Here is a 16,189-nt window from a genome sequence, read left to right as displayed (position 1 = left end):
ATGCTAGGGATCCCCTCAATCCTTTATCCCCACGGCAACATATTCTGCTTGAGTTACAACTGCTGTTTATCACTTAATACACAGCTAGGATGTCCCTTTATTGTTTCAACTGTATATCATCTGTAACAGATTGACAGTTTACTGACCTACTTTCTGCTATGAAAATGTTAGTGGGTGAGTGAGTGAGTTACACTGAGTATGGTTTTATGCCGCTTTTAGCAATATTCCAGCAATATCACGGCGAGGGACACCAGAAATGGGCTTCACACATTGTACCCATGTCAGGAATCGAACCCGGGTCTTCAGCATGACGAGGAATGCTTTAACCATTAGGCTACCCGACCGCCCTATGCAAATGTTAAGCTTATGCATTAATTTTAAGCGTGTGCAGTATGAATGTGCTGGCTGCAACGATCAAATCGCACACAATGCATGTGCAATATGAATAAACGTCCTAGTTCAAATGCAGCACAGATATCGAAGCAGGAAGCTGAACTGCATGATTTGTTTGTTCGTTTGTTGTTTAACTCTGAACTCAACAATATTCCAGCTACTTGACAACGGTCTGTAAATAATCGAGTTTGGACAAGACTATGCTTGTCATAAGAGGCGACTAACAGGATAGGGTGGTCAGACTCGCTGACTTGGTTGATGCATGTCATTGATCCCAATTGTGTGGATCAATGCTCATGTTGTCAATCACTGGATTGTCAAGTCCAGACTCGATTATTTACAGACCGCCGTCATATAGCTGGAACATTGGTGAGTGGGGCGTTAAACAACGAACAAACAAACAAATGGGTGCATCAGGAATACCACTGAGGTCATTTCCTGCACTAGTGGTACATACCTGTCTGTGCACCTTCAGCACTAGTGGTACATACCTGTCTGTGCCCCTTCAGCACTAGTGGTACATACCTGTCTGTGCACCTTCAACACTAGTGGTACATACCTGTCTGTGCACCTTCAACACTAGTGGTACATACCTGTCTGTGCCCCTTCAGCACTAGCGGCACGGACTCCTTAATCTGTTTATAATAGCCTTTCTTTCTCCTCTTCACCTTGGTCCACGACCGGCGCCACTTGGAGTAGTTCCTGGAGCACATGCACTTATATAGCATGATCATGAAATACGAGATGACAATGACACTGAGGAACGCCAGGCATAGCGTGATGGTGAACTCCTTCTTGGACTTTGGGTAGAACGTCTTCAGGTGTTCCGGGTCATACATGTAATATGGAATTCGATTGGCTATATCGGAAGCATTGGTGTCTTTGATTGGATGTGTGTGGCCCTCACCATCGGGTCCTGGATGAGCATAGTAGTCAAACTCTGCCGAGTGTCGTAGGTCTACTGCCGTCTGTGGGTCAATGATCGCAGAGAGACGGATTGGTGGAAGAACAGTTATATATCTGAAATACACCACATGGAAATTTCAAATTTGTCAAAACTTAAAGTCATCTTACCTTCAGTTTCCATTCTAATTAATGTCACATGCATAAAATCTTTGAATTTGGTGCTGTTGACAAATCATAGACTTTCTAAACCAAGGGTTGTCTGACCAAAACTTGTTCAGTGTAGGAGAGATGTGAGGAATTGAGTTTTAGAGTTGATATTGCTTTCAACAGTATTTCTTTTATATCAAGACGTGTCAACTCACTAATCCCATCACTCTAACCCCTTCCTTCCATCACTTTCTTCATCCATCACACTCTCATTCACTCTCTCCATCCATCACCCACACCATCACTCTTTTCATCCATCACACCCTCCCTCCATCACTCACTCAATTACTCCGTTTATCCTTCACTCACTCCTCCTTTCACTCACTCCATTACTCTTTTCATATCTCACTCACTCCATTCATCCCTCACTCACTCCATCACTCACTTCCTCCATTACTCTCATCCCTCCCATCACTCTCTCTATCTCACCCTCCCTCCCTCCATCACTCACTCAATTACTCCGTTTATCCTTCACTCACTCCTCCTTTCACTCACTCCATTACTCTTTTCATATCTCACTCACTCCATTCATCCCTCACTCACTCCATCACTCACTTCCTCCATTACTCTCATCCCTCCCATCACTCTCTCTATCTCACCCTCCCTCCCTCCATCACTCACTCAATTACTCCGTTTATCCTTCACTCACTCCTCCTTTCACTCACTCCATTACTCTTTTCATATCTCACTCACTCCATTCATCCCTCACTCACTCCATCACTCACTTCCTCCATTACTCTCATCCCTCCCATCACTCACTCCATGCATCCCTCACTCACTCCATCACTCACTTCCTCCATTACTCTCATCCCTCCCATCACTCACTCCATTCATCCCTCACTCACTCCCTCACTCACTTCCTCCATTACTCTCATCCCTCCCATCACTCACTCCATTCATCCCTCACTCACTCCATCACTCATTTCCTCCATTACTCTCATCCCTCCCATCACTCACTCCATTCATCCCTCACTCACTCCATCACTCACTTCCTCCATTACTCTCATCCCTCCGATCACTCACTCCATTCAGCCCTCACTCACTCCATCACTCACTTCCTCCATTACTCTCATCCCTCCCATCACTCACTCGCTCCCTCCTTCCACCAACACCCCTGGGCCTACCTTCCTGCCAGACTGATGTTATAGTAGCTGAACAGCGTGGGCCAGTGTTGCGGGGACAGCTGGAAGTAGGACTCCTGGTTCCTGTGTTCCTGAGTCCCCTGGGTCTCCTCCTCGTCCCCCACCCTCCCCGTGTAAGCCTCCTCCTCCCCCCTGCCCTGATACACCCCGGCCACCCCCTTCATCTGGGCCTTGTCTGCATAGATCTCCTGCTTCATCAGATGGTGCGGGCTGGAGGGGCTGCCGGTGGGGAGGATCACTCCCTCGGGACTGGTCAGCTGGTCAACCAGGCCTGTCTTGTACACAATCAGGCCGATCCAGATCACGGTACACAGCTGGAAGCCGGAAAATAACATTATCACATAGTTCCTGATTTATCCTCAATACCACGTTTCTTTGTTACTTAATGTCACACTGAATATCCCAGCTATACGACAATGGGCTGTAAATAACTAAGTCAGGACTGACCAACCATTGACTGATATTATGAACAACAATCCAGGGTACGACATGCACTCAACCAAGTCTCCAAGCCCGAGCCCCTGATCCATTGAGTCAGCACTCAGACTGCTCGGTATCTTTGGTATGGGCCTTGTGAAAGCTGCAAAGGTTTGAAACATTGTTTGTCCGTCAAAATATTGAGTGTCTGATGGTGGACGGCCCCATGTTTGTTTGTTTGCTGTTTAACACCACACTCAGCAATATTCCAGCTATATGACGGCGGTCTGTAAATAATCATCTCCGGACCAGACAATCCAGTGATTGACACCATGAGCATCGTTCCACGCAAATTTGGACCGATGACATGCATCAACCAAGACAGCGAGCCTGACCACCCGATCCCGTTAGTCGCCTCTTGCGATTGTATCACTATTAATATTTAAACTATCAAACACCAAGACCAACCATTATCAGCCTCTGAAACATGCGTGTTCTGGCCCAGAACGAGATGAATTTCCATCGACGAGGATTATCAAAAGTTTCAGGGAAGAACATCTCGAGCTCGGGGAGTTTAGGTGATGGGGGAGGCGAGGGGTGTCCCGTGATGCCCTGGACGTCCAGCCCCGGGGCGGACTTGGACCGATGCATCTTTGAGGTAGGCGGGGACCCTGGAGGGGTCATTCTGGACATGACTGGACATCGCAGCAGGGGCTCAATGTTGATGTTGGTGTCGTCCTCCGAACACCTCTGGTGGATGCTCTGCTTGTGCAGATCGGCCAACTAATGATAATAATAATAATAATAATAATAATAATAATAATAATAATAATAATGATAATAATAATAATAATAATAATAAAAATAATAAAAAAACAACTAATAATAACAACATACTACTACTACTACTACTACTACTACTACTACTACTACTACTATCACTGTCGCTATATGGCTGAAATAATGCAACGTTAAATTTTAACTCACTTACTGCTACTGTTGCTATATGGCTGAAATAATGCGACGTTAAATTTTAACTCACTCACTACTACTACTACTACTACTACTACTACTACTACTACTAAACAATAATTGTTATGCACTCTAGCCAATCGGCTGAAGCATGCTCTAAGCGCTGACACCATTATTACCCTGGTCAATAGATCATTGTGCACTCGATTTTCTTTCTCAGCTCCCTGGGGAGTATACAACCCAAGCTGCCTGTGAGACACTAAAGGGTTAACAGTCACATACGGAGACACCCCATGAGCTTCAGTGTGGGGCAGGACTGAAACACCAGGAACTCTCAGGAGTCTGCCTGCAGAATGTGGTCACTCATCCAGCTACTCTCGCGACCAACTTCGCTTAGTTTCGCCCGATTAATGACCTGTGCAAAGGACCATTTGCCTGGACTAAAACACAAGCACAGCATGGTGAACACAGCACTGCAGTCAATAACCTTCAAATGATACGGCAGCCAGTAGATAATAAAACTAGGCAAACCAGTAATTGATATTCCATGTTGTCAGGGTAATTCACGTGGCACTGAGTCTGAGCTACAATCCGTTTTAGTCGCCACTTAAGACAAGCATAGGTTCCTGGGTACAAATTCTACTCCTAAATCCCAGTCTCACGACCTGACAGTAATGTGATGGTCTGTTGACCTGACAGTAATGTGATGGTCTGTTGACCTGACAGTAATGTGACGGTCTGTTGACCCGACAGTAATGTGACAGTCTGTTGACCCGACAGTAATGTGACGGTCTGTTGACCCGACAGTAATGTGACGGTCTGTTGACCTGACAGTAATGCGACGGTCTGTTAACCTGACAGTAATGCGATGGATGGACACAGAGCCTCTATCTCACCTCCATTCTCCGGATGTCCACGGAGAGCGTGGTCGCGAAGAACACCATCTGCAGGAAGAAGTCGGACAGCAGTCCAACCAGCGCGAACATGCAGAACTCCTACAACATCAACATCAACATCAACTTTAACATCAACATCAATGTCACACAGAAAAATAAGACAAGTCTCAAAGTTTAGAATCCTGGAACAATTTATGACCTATTTCTTCTTGCAACTGGCCTCCTCTAAACTCAGTAAAGGCAGGGTTAGTAGGAACTTGATAAAATAATATTAGTGGGGTGAGTTTGGTTTTACGCCACTTTTAACAATATTCCAGCAATATCACGGCTGGGGGACACCAGAAATGGGCTTCACACATTGTACCCATGTCGGGAATTGAACCCAGGTCTTCGGCGTGAGGAGCAGACGCTTTAACCACCAGGCTATCCGACTGCCCCAATATCAGTTGAAATACAGGATATCAGAAAAATGTCAGAATCCCACAAAACAGGTTAATGGGTTTTTTCATTATTTGTGAAAAAAAGTGTCTGCTACATCATTGTTGCAATAAATTTACTAGCTTTGTCCAAAAATATAACTAAACATGCTACAGAAACACACTGTCATTTGGGGTTCTTTACCATGGTTACTCAGAAAACCCCCAATATATCAACATTTATATACACCGGTACATTAATTTTCAAATGATGGTCGATGTGAAATCACTGAAAACCAGTGTCCCTCAAAGAAGTGCATAATCAAATGCACTGACTCAAATTCATCTGATTTTAACTTTACACAAGCATGGATTACTGGGACAAAACTGGACTGTGGAATTCACATGGAAACACTCCCTTGACAAATCTGTCATCAAGCATGTTAAGTAATCTGCATACATATACTAAACTATGTTTATAACGAACATGCCTATAATGAACTGACGGACATGACTGTTTTTTGTCTCAGCCATTTGTTGTATATTTTATCATATAAAATTTTTACAAACCTGTAGAGGTTATGAATTCTCTGATGAAATCCTCCTTGGGGCACTTATTGCATTTTCCTTGCTCAAGAAAATCTATATGACATAGTTGTAACCATTTTCCTTAATAAAAAATGTTACCACACAAAAAACTTCGTTTTTGTATGACATACGACCACCCTTACGGGGCCTCACCCCCAACGGCGCCTCACGCCAGGGGGAGCAACTCTCACCCAAATCACTTTCCATATGTCAAATGCTGACGGAATGTGGGGAGGTGGGTGGCCGTGCCCCAAGGAGGATTTCATCAGAGAATTCATAACCTCTACAGGTTTGTAAAATTCTCTTTCTGATTAAATCCTCCTTGGGGCACTTATTGCATCAAGACAGACTCCCAAAGATAATCTAGGAAGTGGCATCCGTCAGCAACAGGCGTAAATAAATACATCGTATTTGATTATTCAACAGAATAAAATATTGAGTTCAATAAATGGAACCAACCTTATCGTGAGGCACCACCGTCGAAAGGCGGGGGCTAGAGACAGGGCGTGGTCGACCATATATTATGATAAAGCCTGTTTTTGCGGCTTGTCATAAGTTGAGAACTCGAAACACCTCCCACCCCCCCACACTTTTTTGAACAATTGATATAAGGGCGTAGATCACGAGAGACCATAACCAGCGCTGAGCTAGGCCAGAGGGTCCCCGAGGATCGAAGGAGTGCGTGCGCAAAATACGAGTATTATCGAGTAGTAAGGACTGATATTTATCGACCGCAGAAGATAAAATCCGGACCATTACTGAGCAGTATAACCGGAAGACTGTCTAAAATCTCGAATGCTCAATCAGCTAGAGATTAGAACTTTGCCCAGTTCGGAGAACTGACTGACCAAACCGAGTACGCTCGCTTGAGTGTTTGTCGAGTTGGTAAGGTTTGATGAATCGTGCTCGGCTGGCTCCAAATAGCCGCGGAGCAGATCTGCTCAATGGGCAGAGCCGCGGCGTACGCTTTTGACGCAGCCACTGCTCTAACCTAATGAGCCTTCAACCTGGTAGGGGGGTCCCTGCCTGTAAGCGTATACGCTGTACAAATGTTTGAAACTATCCACCTCGAGATAGATTGTTTACTCGCAGGTGAGCCAACCTTCCTACCGCAGTAATAGCAAAATAGTTGGTTATCCTTACGGACACCCATATTTCTGCTGATATAGGCCTTGAGAGTCGTGCGGACATCCAAGACATGAGCATGTCTTGCAGTGGTCCCCGACGAGGAAGGCTGTGAAAGAGCGGGTAGCTCAATAGGAGCCGTTCACGTGGAATCGTGTGCGACCCTAGGACGGTAATAGTCCGGTAGACGAAAACTGACTGTCCCGGTGATATTTATCGACCCCATGGAAGACAGTTATTTTGGGATCGGCTGACATAACACGAATGTCGCCTACCCGTCTGCCGGACGTTACCACCACAAGGAACGCCGTCTCCCAGCTCAACAGCTGAAGAGAGAGAGACGACAGATCCCGAAAGGAAGGACCGGACAGCCAATCTAGAATGATTGACAAGTCCCAAGGGGGACTGATCCGCCGGACTGGCGGTCGGATCCTGTCCACACCTGCTAAAAAGCGCTGCACTAATGGGTGTGCACCCAGAAGTGCCCCGTCGACAGGGACGTGAAAAGCTGCGATAGCTGTAGAGTACCCTCGGACTGTTGATGCGGCCAGGCCGTCATCTAGTCGCGACTGGAGAAACTCAAGCACGGATACGAGATCTGCAGAAAAAAGATCTGCAATCCCTCTATCGACACACCTGGGCGCATAGCAGGCCTATCTATCGTACTGAACGTTTGTCGAATCCCTCCGCGAAGCCAGTATTGTGTCTGCAACTCGTGCAGGAATACCGCTCTTCTGGAGGCGATTCCTGACAGTGGCCAAGCCACCCATTGAATCCTGAGATTCGGGTGGAGGGCCCCGTTCTGGGATAGGAGGTCCGGTCGTAAAGGTAATATAACAGGAGGCTGAGCCAGAAACCTGAGTATTACTGGAAACCCACTCTGCGCCGACTAAAGAGGTGCCAGGAGCACAATTAGTCGCGCAGGCTGAGTGCCTAGCTGAGACAGGACCTTGGAAATCAGAGGTACTGGGGAGAATGCCCACAGAACTGTCCGTCCAATCTAGCTGAAAGGCGTCCGGTGCCACCGGCCTCGGGTCGTGGACTCGGGAGCAGAACGTTGGTGTCTGGTTATTTAACCCAGACGCAAACAGATCCACCTGTAACGACCTGTATAACAGGGAGAAAATCCCGAATATCCCCGGGTCGAGCCTCCACTCGTGAGGAGCGAGGATCCGGCAAGACAGAGCGTCCGCACGGACGTTGTCCACCCCCGGGAGATAAACAGGTAGCACCCTGATATCGTGAGAGTCGCACTATAGTAGGAACTGCCACGTCTTTCGTCGAAGCGACGGAGACGCCGTTCCCCCCTGCTTCCGGATGTAAGTCATCGCCGTTTGGTTGTCCATCTCTAGACGAACCACTTGGCCACGAAGCAGATCCGGGAAGCATTGGAACACCAACCTGACCGCTCTCAGTTCTAGCACATTGATATGCAGTTTGATCTCCTGCTGGGACCATAGTCCCGAGGCAGTGTGATCATTCAGAACGCCTCCCCAGCCGGAGAGTGACGCGTCTGTTTGAACTGTGAGAGACGGAACGGGAGTGATTCCCGACCTCGGTCCACCACTGGAGGTGTGTAATGAGCCACTACGGAGTCTCGAGATCTTCCGAGTTCGCCCAAAGTCGACGGAGTGCTTGTTGAATGGGACTCATTCTCAAGCGCGCCCGCCAGACCAAATCCACTGTCGCCGCCATGTTGTCCAGTAACTGGAGCCATGTACGAGCAGTGTGACTTGCGCTTAAGGGACTTGATATCTTGTGACAGAGATACACGTCCTCTCACCGTGTTGAAATTAGCCACTAGGAAGACTAGATTCTGAGTGGGGCTCAGATCTGACTTCTTGAGATTGACCATCCACCCTAGAGTGATCAGAATATCTATCACTTGTTGTGTAGCTATCTGACTCAGGGATTGCAATAGAGCTCTTAGTAACCTAGTCGTCGAGGTACGGATGGCAGAACCGACCTTTTGACCTGGCCACTTGGGCGGGAATCAACATCAGCTTGGTGAACACCCTCGGGGCCGTGGAGATCCCGAATGGTAGAACCCTGAACTGATAACACCTCCCGTCGAAAGAAAACCTCAGGTATTTCTTGAACTCTGGATGTATTGGTATGTGGAGATAGGCGTATTTTAAGTCTATTGACGTTAGCCATTCTCCTGTCTCGACAGTTGAGATCACTGTTTGGTGACTAGGAAACAAGTCGAGTAGAAGCCCTCGCTTTCCTGTCCCTCGGGACCCGGTTCGATCGCAGCTTTCATAAGAAGTGCGTCGACCTCGGCACGGAGGAATTCCGCCTTCTCTCGGGTAGCAGGCACCGGTGTGTGCTTTATCCCGGAAAAGGGGAGGAGCGGATGAGTTTTCCCGATAACTTGCGACTATGGGTTCACCCGGGGCTCTTCGGGCGCTAATGGGAACCCATCGTTCCCAGCCCCGCGAAAAAGCTGTTGGCCTCGACCAGCTGCCTTGCCCCGGCCCGTGCCTCTCTTGCTCCTCACGGCGCCCTTATACTTGAAGGAAGCGGCGGCTTCCAAGCAGGTGTGGACGTCTGACCCGTGCGTCAGCGTAGGAGGGGACAATTGGAGAGGCCCGCTTACGCGGTTTTAACGCTTGGTACCTCCAACAAGGCCTTATGAGTCTTTGATGGAAGTATACAATTGAGCAGCCTCTCGGACCGCCTGCTGAGCCCCAGGGAAGAGGGTGGCACCCTCTTATACGGCAAAGCAAGTAGGTCTTGGCGTGTGTAAGTCGAGTATTTAGATACCGACATCCACCGCATGCGCATGCACATAACAGCGCACATCATCTGCGATGCACAGCTACGAATAGCGTCCCGCGCAAGATAATGTTAGTTGCGCGGCCAACTCCGAAGAGTCGGCCGGCCCCTCTCCCGCTAACTCCCTCTGTACAGCCGACAGATACGCGGAGTGTACGGACACACGGAGCTGTTGGCATGCATTATGATATTGCTCCTCGAAGCATATGTAAGCAGCCTTCAACTCCGCACCGCACACGGGAAAGGGGGGGCAACCGCCGGCCCTGCTTGACCTTAGTCAAGTTGGGTGTCTCCGACTCTGGCATGGGCGCAGCAACCTGAGGCAGTACATGGACAATCCTGTCCCGCACGTGTCTCTGCACCCGGCCCGAGGCCGAGTCCCGGTGCCGAGGTGCCGGAGGTTCAAGGGACCCCACCTGGCACTGGGCTAGGTATCCACTAGTGAAAGCCTTGGCCTCGGAAGAGGCGTCTGGCTCCGCTAGGGTAAATTGTGCGTCGGTAGTGCACGGGCCGGTGCCCGCCACCACTACGCTGGGGAGCGACCTCGAGCCGGAGCCGAAGCTCGGTCTCGGATCGTCCCCGAGACAAAGGGAACCAACCTGGCTCCGGGCTAGGTATCCACTAGTGGACGCCTCGGCCTCGGAAGAGGCGTCTGGCTCCGCTAGGGAAAATTGTGCGTCGGTAGTGCACGGGCCGGTGCCCGCCACCACTACGCTGGGGAGCGACCTCGAGCCGGAGCCGAAGCTCGGTCTCGGATCGTCCCCGAGACAAAGGGAACCAACCTGGCTCCGGGCTAGGTATCCACTAGTGGACGCCTCGGCCTCGGAAGAGGCGTCTGGCTCTGCTAGGGAAAATTGTGCGTCGGTAGTGCACGGGCCGGTGCCCGCCACCACTACGCTGGGGAGCGACCTCGAGCCGGAGCCGAAGCTCGGTCTCGGATCGTCCCCGAGACCAAGGGAACCCCCCTGGCTCCGGGCTACGAATCCACTAGTGAAAGCCTCGGCCTCGGAAGAGGCGTCTGGCTCCGCTAGGGAAAAATTGTGCGTCGGTAGTGCACGGGCCGGCGCCCGCCACCCCTCCGCTGGGGAGCGACCTCGAGCCGGCGCCGAAGCCCGGTCTGAGATCGTCCCCGAGACCAAGTTGCCTGCCTCGGCCGACGCCGGGCATATCACAAGGTCTCGAAGCCGCGTCCGGCGCCGACAACGGGGAAGGCTCGGTCCGCATCTCCTCTCGGAGCTGAGACTTTACCTCCTCCATCATCGACGCCATCTGCGACTTAAGTAACGCAGAAAAGTCTGCCAAAGACAGTGCAGGAGAGGGTGCAGTGCTTACTACGGGGACCCTCGAGCCTTCTCCCCCGGCCCCCGGAGAGGGAGCGGGGGAGACAATCTCGGCAGCTTTTTTACCCTTTTTAGATGGGGAGGGGGGGATGTCTTAGTAGATCTGATATCTACCCCCGCCTTTAATAGACCTCTTTAAAGTGGAACAAGTCAACTTGTCTCTTTTGGGGGCCCCGGGGGGTAAAGGCAATGTCCTCCGCCAGACATATTCGGCAGCGTTCGTGCCTGTCTTAGAACAACCCGTACACAGTTTGAAGGTCTTGTAAACAAGACCGTAATTTCTGAGGTGGGCGGGAAGGGTATCAACGTGTATCAGTGCGATATAAAGATCGGAAAGAAACGTGCATAAATTGTGAAACTAGAAGCAAAGGCGTAATGTAGAATGCGATTTGTAACGCGATACTAATAGCCAATGTGTAGTATAATTATAACACCAAAGGGGCGTGTTACGCGCTAAGGTGTAAAAACCCGTAAAAAAGGTAAGTGTAGTTTATGAATTAACACACCACCTTGGGTTTTGTAAAGGAAAAAATTGTAGACCAATGCTGTATGATATAACAAAACCCCAAGCCGTTTCTTAATGGCCTTGGTGTTACATGTATCAGCCCGTGGAACTACAATATGGACGCCATTACGGCCATTTGAATTCAAAGGTACCGTGCACGTGGCGTATTATTACAACTCTATAACTTCACAATGCGAGGTATTACGCCTTTGCAAAGAAAGAAATGTACCATACATACAGTTTGGTCAGCCATGGTTCTTGTCGAACGATAGATTTCTCTTATTTTTGTCTTGTGTGAAAAATCAACACGTCTGTCTCTTACAGATGACATAAGGAAAGTGATTTGGGTGAGAGTTGCTCCCCCTGGCGTGAGGCGCCGTTGGGGGTGAGGCCCCGTAAGGGTGGTCGTATGTCATACAAAAACGAAGTTTTTTGTGTGGTAACATTTTTTATTAAGGAAAATGGTTACAACTATGTCATATAGATTTTCTTGAGCAAGGAAAATGCAATAAGTGCCCCAAGGAGGATTTAATCAGAAAGAGAATGATGGATATAAAAAACACACTTATAATGACATTATGGATATGGTGAACTAATTTTGTGGTCTCATGTGTACTCTGTGTACAACAATGTTAATGTTTATAACAAAGTGTTAATCACTGAGCTGTTCAAATCGGCAATAAACAATTGAAGGCTTGTGATTGGATAAAGTACTGAGACCTTGTCCTCAATTGCACCCTTAATTAAAACATGACACTTGTGTCTGTGTGTCCATGAAAGTATCAATAACATATTTATAACATGTATTTACTTATGTTATGCATTCAATTTCATTTATATGATGTCTGCCAGTCGAAATACTTACAATGAACTACGGTTATAACGAACTAAAATTAGTGGTCCCTTTGAGATTGTTATTACTGTGACCCGTGAAGATCCAGGGTAGAATAGGTCTTCAGCAACCCATGCTTGATGTAAAAGGGGACTATGCTTGTCTAAGAGGCAACTAACAGGATTGGGTGGTCAGACTCGCTGACTTGGTTGATGCATGTCATCGTATCCCAGCCGGTGAGCTGAAGCTCATGAGGTCAATCTCTGGACTGTCTGGTCCAGACTCAATTATTTACAGACCACTGTCATATAGCTGGAATATTGCTGAGTGCGGCGTTAACCAACCAACAAACAAACGTTATACCCGTAGCTTACTGTATGGTCAGATAGGCTTACCTGAATAGCTGGGACAAAGGTGAAGAACCCAACCAAAATGATGAAGAGCTCTGTGAGCAGATTCTTGGTGATGAACCAGCCCTCCTTGCTCAACCCTGAAACCATAACATTAAAATATAAAGAGTACGTGCATCACTCCACACTATCAGGTAACATGACACCAAGTCCACACTCGATTATTTATGGACCATCATAGGTGCAATATTGCTGAGCCTGGTGTTTAACATCTTCCCGAGGCAAAGGAGTTAACTGGCTATAAAAGTCCAGTTTCCACCCTTTTAAAGTCAGTTAACTCCCTTGCCTCAGGAAGATGGGTGTTTAACAACAAACAACAATGACAAACAAGTCTTCCCTGATCAATCACCAAAGTACTATTCAACAAGAGTGGACCGCCTCCGTGGTCTAGTGGTAGAGCGTCCGCCCGGAGAGCGGAAGGTCCGGGGTTCAATCCCCGACCGTGTCATACCAAAAGAGGTTAAAAGATGGTACTTGTTGTCACCCTGTCTGGCCCTCGGCATTAAGGGGCTAAAACAAGGACTGGTCGGCTCGGAGTCAGTATACTGTGTCTGAGTGGGGTATTCATATTAAACTGCGGCATGGTATCTCAGTGAGCTAGCACTATAAATCGGCATCAGTCCGGACTAGTACAAGCAGCCACACACACACACACACACACACACACACACACACACACACGTGCACGTCGCTATATAAGTGCAATAATCTTGGACGCGACATTGAACCCCATTTCACCTCACCTCCAACAAGAGTGACTATTGAGGAATCTTAAGTGTTGTAATAATGGTATTGACATACAGTAGTTAGTAAAATCTAAATATTTTTTACATTTGTATACTTATCCTGCATTACTCCGTATTGCATTTACTGCTATGTTTGACAGAGAGACGAACTGTGTGAGATCCAGCTGCTGAAGAAAGTTGTCCCAACCAGCCCAGGAGGCAGCGCCCTCTCACAGTCGGCACGTGACCCGGAAGTCATGACGTCACACCAAAAGACATAACTGCTTTAAACATAACATCTGAAACTTCGTGGGGAGGTAGCGTAGCGAAAGGGAGGGAACTTAGACTTCGTAATGCAGGATAAGTATACAAATGTAAAAAATATTTAGATTTTACTAAATTTTTTAACTTATCCTGCATTACTCCGTATTGCATCTTTATCAGACGGCTTGGCCGGTGGGCATACTTGCAGATGTGAACCATATTAAACCCTCGTCAAGGTCCGATGAATCCGCACCGCATACAAGTGATGACCGGAACATCTACGACCATTCCTGTCTTCAGGAAACAAGAGTCGATGCAAAAACGAAACGCCCGAATAGGTAACCGAGGCATGTAGCCAAAATATATAACTTACCGAAGAGCGAAAGCGAAACGCAGTAGAACCTAGAGCTAATCTGAGGTGATAAACACCAGAGAGTTCGACGGGCCCCGCTCGGGGAATCGAAGAATCAGCGGCGTCGGCGGCAAAATCTACGACCAATCCCAAGAGCGAATGCGAAACGCAGGAGAGCCCTCTAGGCTGGAGGCAAGGAACACCGGTGAGGTCGACGGGCACCGCTCAGGTACCAGAGAAGCAGCGGCGTTGGCGTCGGCGCCGGTGTCCACATCTACTACCATTCCTGTCGTCAGGAAACGAGAGTTGATGCAAAAAGTAAAACCCGGATAGGTGACAGCAATAGAATGAGTCGGGTAACCCAAAACTAAAACTGACCTAAGAGCGAATGCGGAACGCAAGAGAGCCGTCTCGTCTGGGGTGATAAACACCAGAAAGGTCGACGGGCCCCGCTCAGGGTATCGGAGAATCAGTGGCGACGGAGATAGATGACCTGTTGGGCTACAACCAGGGACCAAAACTGTGAACGCCGGCGACAACTTTCAAGGCTACATCACGGAAGTAGTGGTTGGTGAAGGCGGTGTCCGATCGCCACGAACAGGCTTCCCTGAACGACGGGATGGAACAGTATACCGTGAAGAACCAGTGTAAATACGATCGCCCTGATCTCATTTTATTTCAGGTAATAGCCTTTGGGGGGAGGGTCCAATCCGGCGGCTCATACGCTTTAAGGATGACCGCCCGGAGCCACAGGGAAAAGTATTCCGGCTGACCAACGACAGCGACGAAGGGGAGACCGGCAGAAAAAGGTGTTTCCTAGACTTGCGGCAGTCTTTAGATCGTAGAATAACCTTCAGTGCCCTTACTGGGCATAATGACGCTCATCCTCATCCTCGGCACCCACACTGGACGAGGGGGGAGGGGACAAGGAATGATCTATCAGGCTGTCCTGGGAGTTGAGTCTTTACGCTGACGTCCCAGTACGGTCCAGGATGAACGCGGCGCCCTGGGTACCGCATTCGAACCAGGCATGGGAGACGTCGAGGGCGTGCTGTACATGGACTCGAGCGGCAGTAGTCAAAACCAGTAGAAACACCCGTCTTCTACTTAAGGTCGAAGAAGGAAGACGAGGGGAGTGGTTCGAAGGGCATTGAAGACCACATTCAGATCCAACGCAGGCGGTCCGAACTTGGTCTTCAGGTCTTCAAGACTGAACGAGCGCAGCCAGGCCCGTGGGTCGGGAATTTTCGTCTTTCTCCGATCGTCCGGGATGGCCAGAAAGGAGTAGATGGCGACCAGGTATGTGGGGGTGGTAAGCCCTTCAACCGATGGGTGCTACACAAGTACAGAAGGAACTGATCCAGGATCTGCGGTGACGCTGTCATCGGATCCTGGTGTTTGTCAGAACAAAATGCCTGGAACAAGCATCATTTATCAGCATACAGTCCCCCTGTAGATGGACGGTGGGCTGAAGCAATAGCCTTGGTCGCTCTAGCCGAATAGCCCTTGGCTTTCTGCATGTGTGTCAGGCGTGCAGACGATAACATGCGGGTATGAGGGTGTGGCAACAGACCGTGTGGATGGAGCAGAAGGTTGGACCACACCGGAAGTTCCAGGGGTTGTCTCTGGCTATGTTTCGGAGGTCGATAACCCAACTTCTGGCTGACCAATAAGGCGAGACCAAAGTCAATGGCAGGTGTCGAGTGGCCTGGATCTCTGAAGAACCGTGGGAGGGAGAACCGGAGTCGGAAAAGCGTACGCGCGTAATCCTTCTCAGGAACGATGGAAGGCTTCGACTGCCACAGCGGTCGTATCCGGCACAGGTGGAATGGAAGACGACAGCTGGCCACATTCAGATATGAGGCAAACAGATCTAGGGTTGGGGTGTCGACCGTTTCACATAGTCTGGCCCGAGGCGCCG

General features: G+C 48.9%; 1 protein-coding gene across 1 annotated transcript in view; it reads right to left on the bottom strand.

Annotated features, from left to right (window-relative positions):
* LOC124140470 (sterol regulatory element-binding protein cleavage-activating protein-like) overlaps positions 1-16,189 on the bottom strand; it is a 54,807-nt gene that overhangs the window by 21,059 nt on the left and 17,559 nt on the right. Inside the window, exons 11-15 of the mRNA XM_048381209.1 lie at positions 12,913-13,007; positions 4,934-5,032; positions 3,534-3,848; positions 2,631-2,962; positions 987-1,413 (exon numbers count right to left, since the gene is read on the bottom strand). Coding sequence (XP_048237166.1) covers positions 987-1,413; positions 2,631-2,962; positions 3,534-3,848; positions 4,934-5,032; positions 12,913-13,007 — 1,268 coding nt within the window. The remainder of the gene's footprint in view (positions 1-986; positions 1,414-2,630; positions 2,963-3,533; positions 3,849-4,933; positions 5,033-12,912; positions 13,008-16,189) is intronic.

This window comes from Haliotis rufescens, unplaced genomic scaffold (assembly GCF_023055435.1).
Source record: "Haliotis rufescens isolate VD_foot unplaced genomic scaffold, xgHalRufe1.0.p SCAF_37, whole genome shotgun sequence".
NCBI classification, from domain to species: Eukaryota; Metazoa; Mollusca; class Gastropoda; order Lepetellida; family Haliotidae; genus Haliotis; species Haliotis rufescens.
Note: the sequence above shows the minus strand (reverse complement) of the source record. Positions and strands in the feature narration are given on the sequence as shown.